The sequence below is a fragment of the Myodes glareolus genome, chromosome 7 (genome assembly GCF_982192425.1).
Source record: "Myodes glareolus chromosome 7, mMyoGla1.1, whole genome shotgun sequence".
NCBI classification, from domain to species: domain Eukaryota; kingdom Metazoa; phylum Chordata; class Mammalia; order Rodentia; family Cricetidae; genus Myodes; species Myodes glareolus.
In genome coordinates this window covers 100,239,344-100,258,772 of record NC_142032.1, presented here as the reverse complement: position 1 = coordinate 100,258,772, position 19,429 = coordinate 100,239,344, and the positions used below count along the sequence as shown (strand labels likewise).

The 19,429-nt window shown below is 41.6% G+C and overlaps 1 protein-coding gene across 2 annotated transcripts; it reads right to left on the bottom strand.

Moving 5' to 3' along the window:
• Window positions 1-532: 532 nt before the first annotated feature.
• On the bottom strand, window positions 533-18,761 carry LOC125397248 (tripartite motif-containing protein 30A-like). Of its 2 annotated transcripts, XM_087908626.1 has the most exons (8): window positions 18,570-18,761; window positions 13,441-13,994; window positions 7,843-7,938; window positions 6,998-7,228; window positions 4,143-4,165; window positions 2,277-2,377; window positions 1,977-2,003; window positions 533-1,728 (listed from the first exon to the last, which is right to left on the bottom strand). In XM_087908626.1, exons 2-8 carry the CDS (start codon window positions 13,858-13,860, stop codon window positions 1,025-1,027), a joined length of 1,602 nt encoding a protein of 533 aa, XP_087764752.1. In that variant the 5' UTR covers window positions 13,861-13,994; window positions 18,570-18,761; the 3' UTR covers window positions 533-1,024. The 2 variants fall into 2 exon arrangements, with proteins under 2 accessions (XP_087764752.1, XP_087764751.1); XM_087908625.1 differs by lacking the exon at window positions 18,570-18,761 and having other exon boundaries at window positions 13,441-14,181.
• Between the last annotated feature and the right edge of the window lie 668 nt (window positions 18,762-19,429).

Sequence of the window (19,429 nt, the reverse complement as noted above, 5' to 3'; positions counted from 1 at the left end):
CTCTCTCTCTCTATATATATATATATATATATATATATATATATATATATATCTGGTCTATCCTGGCTGGCTATATTCTGCCCTGCCATATGCCAAATCCTCTCTATTCACTAGTCAATATAAGCAAGACATACATCCCATATCATGACTTTCTGTCATCTTCTGTCAGTGACAGAGGAATGGGGTTGTGGAGACTTGGCAGAGCTGAGACAAGTGGCTCAGGGGCAGAGCACCTTCTCAGCATGCACAAGGCCCTGGCTTCCATCTGTGGCAACACAAAACAGGAAGTGCGGGTTAGCAGAGGTCTTACCTCACCTTGTGAGGAAGAGACATTGTTTTGGGGAATTTGGAAAATGATGAATTATTATTGCCTTGTAAACAGATAAGCAATTGGATCAAGGAAATGAATCTGTACTGGTTTGCATTGAGAAGGGAAGGTTATTAAAATACAAAGACCAAATGGGAGTGCAAGTACTCATTTACTAGGCCAAGGTCACCTGATATGGCTGTAAGGAACGGAAACAGTCTCAGGTTGAGGGACCACAGCAAGATGGAGGCTGTGAAAATTTTATTGAGAACAATCAGACTTTTATACCTTTGTCAGAAACAGATCATAGTGGCAACTGCCAGGATCAATGCAGTTTGCTTGTCAGAAAACAATGAAGTTTACAAGTTATACAGGGTACCCAAGATTAATGTCTAATACCTATTGTCCTGTCAAATTTCCATGCTTCCTTGACTACTAGGGGGAACAAACAGAGAATGCAATATAGCCTTAATGTTTCACTGCCTGAGTGAGTGCACTCATCTCTTGGGAACTGAAGAGATGTTCCCAAGTGTACCCCAGGAGCCACAGACTCTAACATGAAAAACCCATGACTCATGCCTCTCAAGGCAGCTAGGCCAAGGCAGTTTGATGGTTCCCTGCAAGCAAAGACAGAAAAAGAAGTTAAAATGATCCCACAGAGCTCAGACATGTGAGATACATCAGGCCTGGGGACACTATGCAGATATGGGTGAGGGCTTAGGAGGGCGGCCCACAGACTGTCAATGGCTCTGAACATTCCATAGGATTAAAATATGGATAAACGGCATTAGGGAAGTTTGGTTCACAGAATCTATAGATGAGAGCTCCATGGTTGGAAACATCATAAAATGAGAGAGTGCAAGCTTCACGGTCCAGGAAAACTCCAACACGAGTGGGAGGACAAGTGAGAGAGAGGAGCAAGACACTGGCATTGTGGGTGACGGAACACTCTTCAAAGGCATTATATACAGACCTGTTTCTCATTCCTATAACCCAGTAGCCATATTTGCGCTGATAATTTACATGCTGTTTATTATCAGAATTACCTATAGCTTCATACTCAGACTGTTTATCAACAAAATATGATTTGGATCCAAAGCTAACAGCATATTTTTTCTTATAATTTACATCTTGGTTAACAACAGAATTATATTTGTCTTTGAAGCTCTGTTGATTCATTGAAGGAAGCTGGGGTTGAGCACATCTTCCATCATTTATTCCCAGGAGCCAGGCATCACATCCAGACACATCTACTTCCCAGTAATGTTTCCCTGAGCGCATTACTGGATACCCCAGGACACCTAAATCATAGGACTCAGAAACTTCCAAATTTCTTCTATAACCACTTCTATGTTGTATTTGTCTTTTGTTCCTGTTAATGACAATGTTTTTATTGTTGTGTTGAGGCAGGGTCACGTCAACTGCAGAAAAATGAGACATATAAATTAAAAGTCACATGAAAAACAAGGTACTCCCTTATTGGTGATATAAGGAGCTGAAGCCTAAGCAGAAAGTGAGGAGGAACATGGAGGAGCTGAGTTAAAGTCAAAGAGAGGCAGATGCTGTGCATATTGTGAGCAGTAACATAAAACTGCTCAGTATTAGGAGAGAAATAAACTCTGAAAAAGACATTAAGACGAGAGAGACTGATGGTGTTATTTCTCCTTACCCCAGTGGCGCTGGGCATCCAGAAGCCCTGAAATGATGAAAATGCACAGCATTAAATGCAAGCAAGGGAATCAGAACATTAAAGTCAATGTGATCTGCAGAGTGGGGAAAGGTCTGGTAATTGGGATATAGGATAGGATGAATGATGAAGTCCATTATATATGATGACATCACTGGGACACACTTTCTGCTCTTCTCAGTTTCTCTACCCATGATCAGAGACATCCCTCTCTATCCAGAGAGTGCAGCCCCAGCCACCCCGAGAGTCCCCCAGGTAACCACAGAACATAGCTGCTCTCACCTTGAAACACTTGCAGCATGCCTTTCAGATCTGGAGCTCGGAAGATCTTTCTCTGTTTACTTGGGACCATTTTGGGCTGTTTCAGTCTTAAGTTCTGACTCCTAGGGACAAAAGATTGACTTCCACAACTCAGACAGTGTGACCTCTGACCACCACGGACTCCCTCTCATTCTAACCATGGAGGTCATGGAGCTCTCCTGAGAATTCTGAGCAGGGGGAGAGCGGGTAGACTATTAACCCTGCAGACACACTCATGACCCCTCCTGCTTACTTGCTATGTGATGTTGGGAAAGTCTTCCTTATCTGGAGCAGAGCTCCTCACTTCTACAACCAAATTCTTGCTCCCTGAGTTTGTATCCTTCCCTCCTAGACTCCTAAGAAATGATGAAGTAGCGAATTTCAAAACAAATCAAACTTAGGTGGCTAAAAAATCATATGTGGTCTGGGCATGGAGTAAGAAGCCTTTAATCTTTTTCCTCGGGTTGCAGAGACAGGTAGATCTCTGACATCAAAGCTAGTCTGGTCTATAGAGTGAGTTCCATGTTTGCTAAGTCTACACAGAGAAACCCTGCCGGAAAAACAACAGCAGCAACAACAAAAAGACCAACAACCAAAGAGACAGAGAGACACAAAGAAAGAAACAAATACATAAATGAATAGATAAGTAAGTAAATTTGTGTTTTCCAGGACAAACTAAAGTCAGGGTACAGAAGCTGCTCCTGGGTAATAGAGTCATGGAGTGTGGAGAACCCACTGGCGCAAGCCAGTACTTCAAACACTTTTGTCAATCTGGACACTCTTGGCCAGCTTCTGACTCTTCAGGTTCCTTTTAAAGAGATGACAGTTTTTGAAAAGAAGACTGAAATACCAAACTAATGCTGACACTGAATATCCAGATCTCAGCACGAGGCAGCCCCAGTAGTCAGTAAAATATATCTGCCTGCCCCTTACCTGTCCTTAGTTGAAGCCTGACCTTAGAGCCTGGCCTCAGTCCCAGCCATAGGGAGAAGCCAATCAGAGTCCAGCAACACCTGACCCCACAGGGCAAGGACAATCAGAAATAGACGAACAAAACCAGATGCCCTCATGCTGAGAATCAATGCTGCAACTTCTTATGGCTTGAGCCAACCCCAAGTGTGTAACTATGCCATTTTGGAGGGCTTGAGTCTGCAGCTATGCAGTGCAGGTTTGGAATTATCCAAGCCCTCCTCATTTTGCCTGGCCACCATACCCCGTCCCCTTTTTCTTTTGCATCAGATTTTGACTCTTGGTGGTATTTTGGAGATCAGGACTTTGGGTCCAAGAACATGATCCTGCTGCCGACAGCCTGAGTGTGATCTGTACACACAAGGGCAGAGCTTTCCAGTCTTCTGAGGTGTGTGGTTCACACGGAGCAGTTGTGCTCACTTTTCTATCCCCATGAGAAATACACAGATGCACAGGGATTTTTCCCAGTATACAATTCTGTGAACACTGCAGACAAGGAAGACATACCCTATCTAGGATGAATCTGTGAATCAAGTACCTGTGAGCTGTAGACAGAGCCAGACACAAGCACAGAGCATGGACAGAAAGATGGAACCACAAGGAGTCTGAAAGCTCCTGTGGCTCCTTTTGCCTCTTCCCACTGCTGAGCCTAACTCTGTGACTCCCCTTACCCTGATGCCTAAAAGAGAATCAACTCTGTCCCCAGTAGTTACAAAAACAGAGGCTGCCTTTCCCTGCATCCTCCTCCTCCTCCTTACTGGAACTTCAGAATAACATTTGTCTAAATTCCTGCAAACCTATGAGACATATATTCCAGCTGAATACTAAATAATTCTCAACAGACAATAGGACTGTTCATCCCTGTCAGCCCAAACATACCTTATTAAAACCCAATTCACACCCTAGGGGAAAAGAAAAAAAAACATAGTTAATAGCATGCACTGAATGTTCTTGTAAATCCTGGTCACAGGCTCACTGGGTACAGAGACAAAATCAAAAGAGAATTAAGCCCGTCACCCACAGTTCTCTAAGACATGATATGCACATGATGCATGGCTCTTTACTTGACTTATATGTGAACTAATAGATTATTTTCTGTACTATAAGACTTGGGAGAACAAAGATGAATAAAAGATCATTTGAAAGCTTACATAGGATTTACTGTGTGTACAGCTAAACACATGAACAATGGTTCTATTCATGCTCCATGTTAGCTCTCCATCACTTAACTTAAAACTAACATGTCTGAGAAGCTGATTTCTACATTATTTTTGTCATTTAGTCACAATTTAATGTGTTCAGAATGAAGAAGATTGTCTGATCCTTAAATCCAACTAACCACATCTCTTGGTCTCTTTTTCTTCTCTTTCTGGTGTGGGATTCCCCTCTGTATGCTGTGAATATGTTTTATTACCATTGGTTAAAAAAAGAAACTGCTTTGGGACTATGGCAGTGTAGAATAGGGCAAGGCCGGAATTCTAAGCAGAGAAAGAGGAAAAAAGAAGGTGGAGTCAGGGAAATGCCATGTAGCTGCCAAAGGAGACAGCTGCCCCTGAACCATACTGGTAAACCGCGAGTCTTATGGTAATATATAAAACAATAGGAATTGGTTAATTTAAGATGTAAGAGTTAGTTAATAAGAAGCCTAAGCTGTTGACCGAGCAGTGCTGTAATTAATACAGTTTCTGTGTGATTATTTCAGGTCTTTGCAACTGGGAAACAAACAAGCAGTCTCTGACTATATCTCTCTGTAATTGTCCTGGCCTGAAAAGAAATTAATCTAAAGAGACATATGTGTCTCTCAGTTTGATAGAAGTTTGAAACAATGACCCCTTCTAAAATGGGAATTTCTCCAAGAATCTCACTGGGAGAAGGAAAACAACTCTTGCCGGAGGGAGAGCTGTCCTCCTAAAAAGATTTCAAACAGTTTTAATTACTCGCCAGACCACCTTAAAGTATGTGTATGCAACCCGATAATGATGGGAGAATGATATACAGGACCACATCTAGTCCTGGACTGCTCATATATGCATATATTTTGGCCAGTTACCATTTGCTCTTTGGGTGTGGTTAAACTATCTAAGATCATCCACCTTCCAAAGTTGAATTTGGTGTGGTTTAGACTTGCACAGGACTGGGGTCCCTGTGCCTTTAAATTTAAAGTATAGTGTATATTTTCCATTTTAAGCTGGGCATTTCTGTAGTTTCTTACTGTCTCCACCTTGGGCAGTTGTGGGTTTTACTTTGTAAAACCTGTTGGTCTGTAACTCATCGTATAGACCAGACTGGCTTTGAACCCATGTAGCTTCTTTTGCTTCTGCATTCCCACTACTGGGATCAAAGATGTGAGCCAGCACACCTGGAGGTAGGTTTGGAAGTTTATACTTAATTTTTATTGTGTGCATCTCATGTTTTGTTTCTGTGTATGATGAGAAGCTCTCAAGTTCTTGGATCACAGGCCGTTGATGCTTGGCTACACATAACTTTATTTATATAACATAAACCAAAAAAGCAGATTTCATAGAAAAAAAATCCAGGGAGAACTTATCATTATAGTTATAGATGAATTCTGATGTTCAAACTTGTCCTCATAGAGACATCTGTATGCTTATGTCCACTGAGTCATTATCATGGAAGATAAAATTGAGTCAACTGGAGAACTAATCACCAGATAAAAATGGATAAAATGATATGATAAGTGTATAATGTTAAAATATTAGACATTCAAAGCAAGAAGTATTGTCATTTGTGGTAACTTGATGAACTCAGAAAATTTATGTTGTACTATACCAGCTGGGCACAGGACAAGACAGCAGTAAGTGATATAATTATACATGTGTCATGTACAAAAATGGACCTCATAATAGTAAGGATTAGAATTTGGGTCATCAGGGGTTGAAGAAAGAGAAAGGTTGGCGATTCTTTAGTTAAGAGATGTAATTTCAGACATGTAGACTATGGTGACTGTAGTTACTACCTACGTTAACTAGCTTAGTTTAGCCAAATATGTCTAGTTTCATCTAAATATAGGTGATAACTGAGTGATATCAATAATAATTAAATCAACACAATGGAAACCAACGAATTAAAGACATATGATAAATTACCAGAACTACTAAGGTCTATAAAATTTACAACTGAGATGAAAGAAAGAAATTCTTACAGAGATATTCATTACCAGAATATGCTTTTGGTTTAAAGTATTTAAAAATGCCATAGCGATAAAATACAATACAAACTTTATATCTGCAAGGATAGAGAAGACACCTTTCAGCTCAGCAATCAAAGACAAAAGAGGGAAACTCTCTGAGATCTTGGGTGGCAAGTCCCCTCCCAATGACCACACCACTGAATCAGAGGCAGTGGGGGTGAAACTCTCCAAACATCCAAGGGAAGAGACCACTGCCACTAACATTAAATTCATATGAAATGACAAATGACTGTTGAATATGCTTCACACACGCTCACATTGCGGTAGGATAGTAACTACCCATGATGCGACAGATCTCTCCAACGTTCTGCTACTGTACTGTATTTAAAAACTAAAACATGCAATTTCCCCTTGCATTCCATGCAGGCAATGTTCTCCAGTCTCTGAGATTGATGCAAGAAAGAGTTCAGGGAGAGCCCAGAGAGCCCTACTGTCCTCACCAGAGAGATCACAGCAGCACAGAGGGAGGGAAATGACTTGCAGGTGTCCTGGCTCTCAGATGCTGGACCTCCTGCGTTCTTACCTGCAGCATCTCCATGGTTGAGCACTCCAACCGATGCTCCAAATCTGAGATGAGGTCTTTCACTGATTCCCTCTGCTTCTCCAGCTCAGTTTGAGAATCTTCCAGGATGTTAAGAATGTCTTCCTTCTCTTTCATCAGCTTCTGCAGCTCATTCTTCTCCTTGGAGTCCAGGAATTCCCACAGTCCTTTAAACTCCTTCTGAACGTTTTCTACCTCACTCTGTATTTGGTTCTTCAGGGATTAAAAAAAGGGGGATTTATTCAGACTGTCCTAATGGGACAGAGAGACAGAAGAAAATTTGTTCTGATGGGGAGTTCTCATGGGAAATGAGCCTGGGTTGGGAAGGGAGTCTTAGGGAAGCATGTGTCTCTTTTCAGTATCTGTTCATGACATTTCAAAACAAAGATATTAGGTCACCTTTACCATAGTCATTTGAACCAAATTGGGATTCAAGGCTGTGGTTCAGTTTTCACACACATTTCCCTGATCCCTATTCCTGTCTGTATACTCCTCATTGTACCTCCAAGATAACCCCAAGAATAAAACTGTGACTGTTCCCAAGCATCGTCCCAATGGTCAGAGTTCCAGAAAGCACCACAGGAGGAGTCCCGGGACTCAGTGCCATTCTCACCAGGCCCCTGCCATGGTGTCAGCTCCTCACACAGCCAGGCTCAGCTGTGATGCCCTCTCTGTGCAGCCCCCGCTCCAAGGAAACAGGCAGAGAGGACTAATCAAGGCCTCTTGTCCCCATCAGCCTCCAGGGAATGAAGAGCCAGGGAGCTTCTTGTCCAGGTCCCTCCCCAGTCATCAGGCTAACTCCCTTAGGAGGTAGGGTCCCCACTTGCCTCCCAGGAAGTTCTCTCCTTTTGAAGGTCAGCTTCCCACTGGTCACATCTTTTCTCATTAGCCATCTGCATCACCAGGGCAGCCTGGAGCATTCCCTGTGGGAGAGGAAGTGTAGCAGAGTCAAACTGTGTGCTGAGTAGGACAGCTGCTCCTAGCCAAAGGCCAAGAAACCTTTCTGGAAAGACAGGAGGTCTAAGACTGTTCTCTTTTTAATATCTTGTGCCATTATTTGTGAACATAAAGTATGTAATCTTCATCTTTAGCTCAATCAGTTTTTACATTTACACACACAATCCCCAAACAGACAAAGACACAGAAATATGTCTCACTCAGTCATCCCTCCAAGTACAAACTGGTTTCTTTGATTCTGTTATCAATAAACTGGAATAATTTTGTTATGTTTTCTGGTCTTTCCTATAACTTTCCTATAAATTGGATCTTACTATGTTGGTGCGGGAGAATTGTCTGTGTTCTGTCAATCATGTTTTAAGTAAATGCTGATTGGCCCGGCAAGAAGTATAGGCAGGAAAACCAGACAGGAAGTAGAGGTGATGCAATGAGAACGGGAGAATTCTGGGAAAGAGGAAGCTGATTCCTCCCAGTCCTACACAGACTACCAAGGAAGCATGATGTGACCTGCCAACTGAAAAAGGTACCGAGCCATAGGGCTAAAATACATCAGAATATTGGGTTAATATAAGTTATTAGAGCTAATAAGAAGCCTGAGCTAATGGGCCAATCAGTTTTATAACTTATAGCAATCTCTGTGTGATTTTCTTTGGGGCTTGCCGGCTGTGGGGTACCAGGCAGGACAGAAACCCCAACAAGCCAGTCCATCATATTACACTATATAGCCCTGGATGTCCTGGAATTTTTGTGTAGACCTGTATAACCTCGAACTCATCACTTGTCAGAGTTCTGGGACTAAGCCAAGCCCCACCATACTGGTCACATGCACTTTCTTTTGTCATTTTATTTTCTTTTTATGAACTGTAGTTTTTTCTGCATTTAATAATTTTTCTTCACTGAACTTTTTTTCATAAGATATATTTTGTTTACAGATTGCCTAGCCTGTACACCTCCCAGTTTCTTTCTACCTCCTCTCCCATTTAGATCCATACCCTGTATGTCTCTTGCTAAAACAGAAACAGTCATCTAAGGAATAATAAGGGAATAAAAACACATACAATAAGAAATACTTTGGAATTTGACAAAACAAACAAAGTAGAAAAAGAGCAAAATGAAAAACATAAGAAATGCATATGGATGCAGAGACACACAGGTTTCCAACACATGGGAATCCCATAAAAACCCAAGCTCTATCATAAAAACAAAGGAATTGTAGAGTAGGAAAAGCAAAAAACAAAACAAACAAAATACCAAAAATCCCCCCAAACAAAAAAAAACCCTAAGAACAACAATAATAACAACAACAACATAAACATAGCAACAAAACGAAACACCCCAGTATTGTTTGACATCCATCAATCGTAGATGCCTAAGTAGAAAGAGAAGGTCACTAATACGCTAAGTCTACATTTTCCAAAGTAGCAGAGAGGTGTGTTGAGTCTCTTGGAATGGACTGACACCCAGGTAGCTCACTTAAGTTACTTTATTCAAACATATGCAAGGTTAATAGGGCTGGGAATTAATGAAGTTATCTTGCTCTTGCTACCTTTGATTTGTAGTAAGAAGAGCCTCTTGTTCATTTCCCAGCTGAGCAGCAGCTTTGACCCAAAATAATCACACAGAAAATATATCATTTAGATTACTGCTTAGCCCATTAGCTCTAGCTTCTTATTGGCTAACTCTTACATATTAATTTAACCCATCTCCATTAATCTGTGCATCACCATGAGGTCATGGCCTACCAGCAAAGTTTCAGCGCATCTGTCTCCAGTGGCAGCTCCATGACTTCTCCCTCACTCTGCCTTCTTCCTGTCAGCATTCAGTTTAGTTTTCCCTTGCCTAGCTAAGTTCTGCACTGCTATAGGTCCAAAGAAGTTTCTTTATTCATTAATGGTAATCACAGCAAACAGAGGGAATTCCCACATCAGAAAGGAGATATCCTACACAAATCTTAGCTTTGTGTGACAATGGCTAGCAATAATCAAAACTAAGACCTCCAGTTCTTCCAGAAGTGTTTTAGGACCGAGTTTGGTGCAGCTGCAAACTCTCATGTAATACCAAGTGTAGATTCCCCAGACAACATTCTTCAAGGTTTAAAGACTCTCAGAGCAATTTTTCGGCCTCTTCTGATGAACACAAACATACCAAAGGCTTTCATGAAACATTTCACTCAAAGTCAGACATAAAGGCTTAACTGTACATATCACCACAGTCCAGACTTAACATTATGGGAGAAAGAACCTCCAAATATGGGTTCCCTTAATGTTGTTCAGTCATCAGTCTACTGCTGAGAAGGGGAGCTATAAAAATAGTTCATTTCCCCTTTGATATCCCATTCGACAAAAGTAAGTTTTCATTTACAAGTAACTGTCAATTGGAGATTGCTTCTGGGTTAGGGATGGGTCATGTGTCCACTTCTCCCACCTTGAGAATTCAATCTGGTGCAAACCCTTGCAGGCCTGGTGCATGTTGCAACAGTCTCTGGTTTGGGACAAATGTCTATATTCTGGGATTCAACTACTGCAGGAACTGGGCAGGACAGAAACCCCTCCAACAAATGGCACCAACGTTTGGATGCCTATATCCACATAAAGCTTGACAGAGCTTGGGAAGTAAGTTTAGACAGAAAAGAATAGAGTTAAACATGGCTTATTGATAGCAGCATTTTCTCAAGTGGGCTCTGCTTGCTAGAGGCAATCATTTAAGAGAGGCTTCCTGACTCAGCTTTATCTGCAAAACCCTGTAGCTCGTTAAGAGATCCTGCCACGAAACACTTAAGCAGTATTGATGAAAAGATGAGCGCATGCTTTTTGGTTTCCATCGTAGCAAGAAAAAGAAACATGCTATTTTAAAATGCCATCTTTTTGGGCTGTTCTGCCAGGACAAACTCTGATTCTTTCAGGAAGGTGGTCCAACTATGGAGCATTTGAGTGTGGTATGTGAGCACACTGCTGAAGTTTGCTTGCTGGCAGGGACCTTGAAATGCCATAGAGTTGTGGCAATAAATGTGGTTACACCCGGTATGTCTGCCATGAGACTGGAGTCTCAGAAAGCTAAGAAATGGGCTGGATCCAGCCATCAAAGCCACGGCTTTAATCTTACCCATATTGCTTAGCAAATTAAAGACTCATAATGGTCAGAAAAATAGAGAGATATACAGTAAAGATAGATTCAAAGACAAAAAAAAAACCTCTAAATGGTTTACTGTGTTTAAAAATTATATGTAGGCTTGAGAGAAAAAAGAAAAGAGAGTAGTTGGGTGTGGTGGCACACACATTTAATCCCAACATTTCGGAGACAGAGGCAGGCAGACCTCTATGAGTTCAAGGTGTTGTGGCACACACCTTTAATACCAAAACTTGGGAGGCAGAGACAGACAGATGTCTGTGAACTTAAGGTGTGTGACATACACTGTTACAAGGAGTGGGGCCCCTTGTTTATCCCTGCTGCCCAGCTAGCTTAGTTCCTGAAATAACCACATAGAAACTGTATTCAATAAAACAGTGCTTGGCCCATTAGCTCTAGTTTCTGATTGGCTAGCTCTTACATCTTAATTTAATCCATTTGTATTCATCTGTGTATCGCCAAATGACTGTGGCTTACCGGCAAGATTCTAACCAGCATCGGTCTCAGGCAGGAGATCCATGGTGTCTCTCACTCTGCTCTTTTTCCCAGCATTTAGTTCTGTTTTCTCAGCCTACGTATGTTCTGCCCTATCAGGCCCAAAGCAGTTTCTTTATTCATTAAGCAATGAAAGCAAGACATGAACAGAAGAACCTCCTACACCAACACACCTTTAATCCCAGGTTTAATTTGGGAGGCAGAGGCAGGCAGATCTCTGTGAGGTCAAGGACAGCCTGGTCTACAGAGTAAATTCCAGGACAAAGATATACAAAGAACCTGTCTCAAGAAGCCAAAATTTAAAAATAAAAATAAAAGAAATAGAGGTTACAATAAAGTCACATAAAGTTAAAAAATACACAGAGAGTCTGGATACTGTATGTTATTATGTTCTCTTTGAATTGTTTGAATACTGAGGAAAGCTCAATAGCTGCTAAAAGATATTTATTTATAAATGCTGCTGAATTAATCCTAGATAGATATTTTAAAAATACCTTAATGTCAAAATTGAAGTCAAAGGGTATGTTACTTTGGAGAAGAGGATTTACTTTTGTTTTCACAGGATATGAGAGGCTATGGATTCATTCTGAGTTAAGAAAAATCAAGTTTGATCAGGGAAGACCACCTGAGAAATCTCAGGCAGGAACTGATAGCCCAGATGTCAGAGTTCTACATCCAGAACAAATTCAAGATGCTGCTTGAGATGATCAAGCCTCACAGGATACTCCAGTCAGGACTTGATCAGAATTCTAAATTTTCTTTAGGTCACCATAAGATTATCAGCACCCCCAACCAGCAGGAAGTAGCCTGGAAAACTTTGCCCACATTCCCAAAAAATGGACTATGGTCAGGAAAAAAGCTAAACAAAGATAGTTAGATTCAGAGGTCTTTTTTTTTAAGAAAAGGGGAAATGATGTGGGACAAATGTGAATTTGTCAATTATATTCTGTCAATTATATTTTAAATAAATGCTGATTGCCCAGTAGCCAGGCAGAAAGTATAGGCAGGACAATCAGACAGAAAGTAGAGGTGGGTCAATGAGAACAGGAGAATTTTGGGAGGAAGGAAGCCCATTTCTTGACAGTCCTGTCCTAGCCACAGAAGAAGCAAGATGTGACTGCCTCACTGAAAAAGGCACTGAGCCATGTGGCTAACATAGACAAAAATAATGGGCTAACATATGTTATAAGAGTTAATATGAAGCCTGACTAATGGGCCATTCAGTTTATAACTAATGTAGACCCCTGTGTGATTTCTTTGGGACTTAATGACTGTGGGAACTGAGAGGACAGAAAACTCAGTCAACAAGTCTCTATGAGTTTACATGTGGGATCAAACCCCCCCCCAAAAAAAACCAAAAAACAAACAAACAAAAAACAACCCAGAAAGTAAAGACCCAACACAGAACTTGCCTCTGTGCATCTCACTATGGAATTCTATCTCCTTTTCTCAGATGTTTCAAATGCCACACACACATTCTCTTCACTGCTGTATGTCAATCATTTACTAGCCCCATGGTTAACTGAATCTGACATAATAATGAAGGACGATAAATATGGAACAAATGACCTGTTCTACTCTAGGCTTTTCTTGATCACTGACTCAAATTCATAGGAACAGTTCCAAAACGTTTTTTCCGTCTTAATATTTGTACTCCAGGTTGATTCTTATATGATTAAGAGGAATAAACCATCAGGTCCTTTTAGGACTCTAAAGGTAGGAAAGGACGGAATGATGTAATAACCCCAGAGTCTATGATGTCCAGGTAATTGACCTGTCACACCAAGTGCAGATTTCCCATCTGTTACTGTCTGCAGCTCTGTGTTCCACACCCTTCCACTTCCTACCTTGTACTTAATGGCCACCTCTTCAATGAGAGCTGTTTGGTGACCTCGGTGTTCCTGAGATCTCTCACAAAGCCAGCAGATGGCCACCATGTCCTTCTCACAGAAAAGCTGGAGTTTCTCTCCATGTTGTGCACAGACATTGACCTTCTGTTCCTCCTCTGGGCTGGACTTGAACTCCTTGAGCCTCTCCACTATGTTGGCCACATGTCGAATAGGCCTCAGATTCCCAAACAGGTAACTCACTCGGCACACAGGACAGATGCCTTCCCCTTCTTTGCCTTTGCTGGACTCATAGTTCAGAGTGATGCAGGCTTGGCAGAAGATGTGACCACAATCGGCATTCACAGGTTCTTTCAGAAGCTCTAGGCAGATAGGACAGGTCACCTCCTCCTTGATCATCCCCAGGACTGATGAGGCCATTGTTGCTGTGATGCTGAGTCTGTCTGTCCGTACTTATGACACTTCTGCTCAGGTATCTGAGTGACTGGGATGATGAGAAGGGGGGCAAGTGAGAGGCTAAATCAGCACTGAACCATGAAGAGATCAATGAATGCCTTTGATGATAAGGGACAAAACCAAAGGAGAGAAATATGGAGAGAAGTTCAGTGACATGCAAAGAAGCATGTTGTCATCCTTTTCAGTCCTCTGCTATATTTCATCACAAATGACAAATTTCAGATGCAGGATTGCTATTTCCTTTCACTGAAGAGCAGGAAGAATGTGGTTCCTCCCAATGGCCTCCTTTAACCAACAACAAAATCACATTTTCAGTGTTATAAGCATCAAACTATTCACTTCTACCACCACTGTACTTCCTCCTTCATCAGCACCAGTCAGTGTGACCCTCTGATCCTCTCCTTACAAGTCTCTTACCAGAGAGGCAGGTGCTGACCTGGGGTGTACACAGTCCATCTCCTCATGCACATAGGCTACAACTTTTCTTATTGTTTAAGTGTGTATTACTCTGTAGAAGATCCTAGATCAGTTCCTGTCATTCACATGAAGTAGCTCATAGCTGCCTGTAAATTCAGAAATCTGCCAGCAGTGACCACTCCAAACATCCTTTCAAATGTGTATACACACAGGGAGACCCACAAATATGCAATTCAAAGCAAAATGAAGCGGTGTTTACTTGTTTTGTGTTTTTTTCTTTTCATTTCTTCTTTTTAGTAGTGTTTGGATTTTACCCTAGGTTTCTGGGCTATGTAGTCTCTGGTTCATGCTCAAGCAATGTCTGGTATGGGTTCATTTTCCTGGTGCAGGCCTTACGTCAAATCCGACCTTGATTGACTACTGCCACCAGTTCTGTGCCACCACTGCGCTAGCATATTTCATAGGCAGGACAGACTGTAGGTAAAGGCTTTGTGTTTTGGTTGGTGTTTGCATTTCTTTTGGTAGCCTGCAGAGGACCTTCCTTCGCCAGAGAGACTAGAATGCAGAGGTGAAGACTCCATGTAGGCACCAGCTTAACTTCTTCATGTTCAGTGAATTCTGTGGGTGTTTTCCTCGGCAACGAGATTCCACTGTCATTTTCTAGAGGGCAACCCTTTGTCTTATAAAGCATGATTAATTAAAAACTCAGAGACAAATACTGAGGTTCAATCTGAAGATGAGAAAAGCAAAACAGCCAGTGACTGGCTCTTACCTCTGTCTTAGTCTAAAATGGTGATCCTGCCTCTAGGGACCTCAGGATGAGCCTGAGCCTGAGCTATCACCTCCTGTTTTTTAATCCTCTTTAATTCTGGGTTTACAGGCAAGCACAACTATTGCCTGGTTTCTATGGCAAACTAGTGTGGCTACTGGGATTAAAGGTGTGTGTCATTGTTGCTTGGTGTGTAAGGCTGACCAGTGGGGCTGTTTTAGTCTCTGATTTTCAGGCAAGGTTTAGTTATTAAAATACAAATCAAATCCATTACAGTCTTTTCAACAGCTTCGATTGTTTGGGGTTTTCTGTCTGATCCTCTTGGCCAACAATTCTATTGAATGCAACCAAGTCCCACTACTGGAAGCCTTGTTTGGTGACAAGGGATTGCCTGTTGGGACTCCATATCCTCCATTAGTAGGGGACCTCATTAGGATTTCTTAATTTATTTAAGGACATTTCCATTGCACTATGTTGCTATATCATCCTTCAAATGCTTCCCCTTTCAGCAAAATAAATCTTTTTAAAAGAGACAACAAGGAATGAAAATTAGATTTGTTCAGTTCAAACAATATGGCTACAGACAGATTGTTTGTTTTGAGATTGGGGGATGTGATGAATAAGGAAAACTCCATTTTGTGTAGACATCCATTCTATATTCCTAAAAGAGAAGCTCCTGGCTACTCTCACTCCTTGCTACCCTCTCCCAAATTATAAAAGTGCTGTTAGATAATTAACTACTTCAGCAGGCTTTGGAAACCCACTTACTTCTGTGTGAGAGATCTCCTCTTTCTCCCATTGTGTTCAGAAAAGAGCAGGCCTCCCATGGATGTCAAACAGCCATGGCCTATCAAGTTGCAGGTAAAAGCATTTTTTTTATGAATGATGAAACTTCAAAGTACTGAGATAATATGAGAAATGTTACTTTTTGTCATTAAAAGAACAAATAATCCAATAAAAAAAGTGGATACAGACCTAAACAGAGAACTCTCAACAGAGAAATCTAAAATGGGTGAAAGACACTTAGAAAATGTTCAACATCCTTAGTCATGAGAGAAATGCAAATCAAAACAATTCTGAGATTCCATCTTAAACCTGTAAGAGTGGCCAAGATCAAAAACCCTGATGACAACTTATGCTGGAGAGGTTGTGGGGAAAAGGGAACACTTCTCCATTGCTGGTGGGAATACAAGCTGGTACAGCTCCTTTGGTATCAGTATGGCAAGTTCTTAGAAAATTAGGAAACAACTTTCCTCAAGACCCAGCAATACCACTTTTGGGTATATATCCAAAGGATGCTCAATTTTGCCACAAGGACATGGGCTCAACTATGTTTTAAGCAGCATTGTTTGTCATAACCAGAACCTGGAAACAACCTAAATGTCCCTCGACTGAAGAATGGACACGGAAAGTGTGGTATATTTATACAATGGAGTACTACACAGCAGAAATAATAATGACATCTTGAAATTTGCAGGCAAATGGGTGGATCTAAAACACATCATATTGAGTGAGGTAACCCAGACACAGAAATACAACAATTATCATATGTACTCACTCATAAGTGGTTTTTAAACATAAAGCAAAGAAAATCAGCCTATAAATCACAATCCTAGAGAACGTAGCCAACAATGAGGATCCTAAGAGACATAAATATATAATACATCTTAATGTGTACTCCCTAGAATTTGACAAATTTAAAACCTGGAGAATTCTAATGTGTGCATTGTAATATCCCGTAACATATGGCAGTAAAGAGAGTCGATGCCTAAGATCAGGTGGGAGGGCTCCACAACTGATGAAGGGCAAGGGAGGGCAAAGGGAAAGAGGATGGGCTCATGACAGTCCTCCAAGTCAGCCTGGACACAGAGGGCCTGGCCCGTGTCCTCTGCTGTCTGCATTAGCTTGGGTGGAGCTGGATTCCCTGTCCTTTCTTGGCTGTGAAAATCTTCCCAACAGCAGACACCTTCCAGTCTTTATAGCATTAAAATCAGTCAGGAGCTTGTGCTCTCCCTGGAAAAGTAGAAAAGTCCTGGGGCTGCAGTGTTCACCTGTAACCCCAGGTGTACAGCCCTCTACAAACTGAGAGTCAGCTCTGTTAACCAAGGATCAGCTTTTAGATACTCCGTCCCCCTGCTCCTGGCCATTTCTGTCCAGAATTTGATGCGAGCTGAATTAACTTTTATATGATGGGATGTAGATGACTTTTGACTTTTTGGTTTTATGTTGTCCCATACTTTTCCCTGTTATGTGAAGCTGGCAGTGTCAGGGGAGGTGCTGAGCCTTGATAAACACTGTTAGCGAGTGTCAGGGAAAAACAAGGAACTAAGTACAAACACTAGTTTAACTAAAAAACTCTGCTGATGGAAATTGCAGAGAAGGGCAATTTGTATCTGAGTTTTATCTTGAGATTCTAAAAATCCTTTTGTTATTGCCTAATGCTTGCTATAAAAGGAAGAGTTCAAAAACCGGCCTTTGTTACAGTCTTACAAAATCCATTTCTGGCTGTGGTCTCAGCTAGCTGATCAACTTTCTGTGCCCCATAGTGATTTTTCATTTTATTTTTTTAAAATTATTTCCTGGAATCTGGTTTCTGGAATAAAATTTGCTTCTGGTTTATTAGACTTGATGATCTGTCCCCATCTTTGTGTGACCCCCGTGGACCCAGCACTATATTAAGGTATCATGTCCCAAAGGAAAAAAAAAGGCTGAGATTTCAGTAAATGTTTGATTCCAGTTTTCTCACACAATCCTTTTCTTCTCCTGTCAACTTCTTCTTTGTCTGTTTCCTTGGGATCGAATCCTGGGCCTAGCATAAACTTGTAAGTGTCTGCCAACTCACTAACTGCAACAACACCGCTGGGCCTTCCTTCCTTCCTTTCTTCCTCCCTCCTTCCCTCCCGTCCTTCCTTCCTTTTATACTTGGTCTTTTGGGTCCCAAGGGATGCCTTGGACTTTGGAACTTACTGCTTTAGATTTCTGTGTTGCTAGAATTAACTAGCTTGGGCTGAATTTCATTTAGGCATGGCAGACATGGACCAAGGGAAAGGCAGGCAAGTGTAATGACCCTTAAGTAACATCAGTAATTCTCTACAGACTTGAGGCTTTAAACAGTACAAGTGAATGTACAAGAAGCTCCAGAAAGATTGGAACTTCTAATATAGACACATAAGCAAAGGGAATGATACCATAGAACCTTCGGCAAATACACTATTACACAGCAAGACCTTCAACTTCGTATTCAGACACCACTCTGACTTTAATCCTATCTTGCAGCAGAGGTTTCCTGAGAGACTCAATAGTAATCACTACAAAGAAGAGAGTGAACTCCATCTGGAGAAACAACTAGACATCTGTGCTATTTGAAAGCTTTCTTCCTCAAGGCTTCTCCTCTTGCTTGCTCCTCATGACCCTCCCCACCCCAGTACTCAGCGGGGAACCAACAGTTCCTCTTTTCTGACCCTTTTCAGTTTAAAATTAAACTCACCAGAATGAAGAGAGTTTTCTTCTCAATTCTTCCAAATTCTGCCCTCTATATTTGCTCTCAGGCCTGCAGAGAGCAACCAAGAGATCTTGAATCTGTGGAGGGTAGCAAATGGAGGCCACCGTGTCTTGAGGATTTGTTTCCTAAGTCTGATCTCTGCCGAGTGAGAAGAGAAATGAAAGTTAAGATTTTGAGGGTTGAAACTGAGAAAGAGAAACTAAATAACTGCCAGCCAATGGGATGCTAGCACATTGGTGTCTGGGGTTCTACCATTAGAGGAAGTCAGTTTGCCTACGTCAGCTCTGCCTTCCCTGAGCTTAGGACATAGTACTATAGGAAATTGTCATGTCATTTGTTGGGGCTCATGTTACAATCATCTGAAAAAGGTCTTATCCCCAGGAAAGCTGCCCCTGAAGAAAAGAAAGCCTTTGCAATGCCCTCTTGCTGCACTTGAGCTCCTGGCTGGGTTTTGCTTTGTGTGGCAGGTGTTGCCCAAAGGGAAGGAAAGACCAGGTGAGGGACAGAGAACTGCAGTGTTCCTCTGGACTTGTGTACGTGGAGACTGCTCATTTGCTTCCCACCCACCGAGACCCGAATAATCACACAGAAACTATATCAATTATAACACTGGCCAATAGCTTAGGCATATTCCTAGCTAGCTCTTACATCTTAAATCAACCCATTTCATTAATCTGTGAATCACTACGAGGCTGTGGCATCTTTCTCCATTGGCAGCTGCAAGGTATCTCCATGACTAAGTCTTCTCTCTCTCTCTCTCTCTCTCTCTTTGGATTTCCCACCTGGCTTTATTCTGATAAGCCTTTGGCTGAACAAGATTTATTTTTACCAATGGTTAATGATAA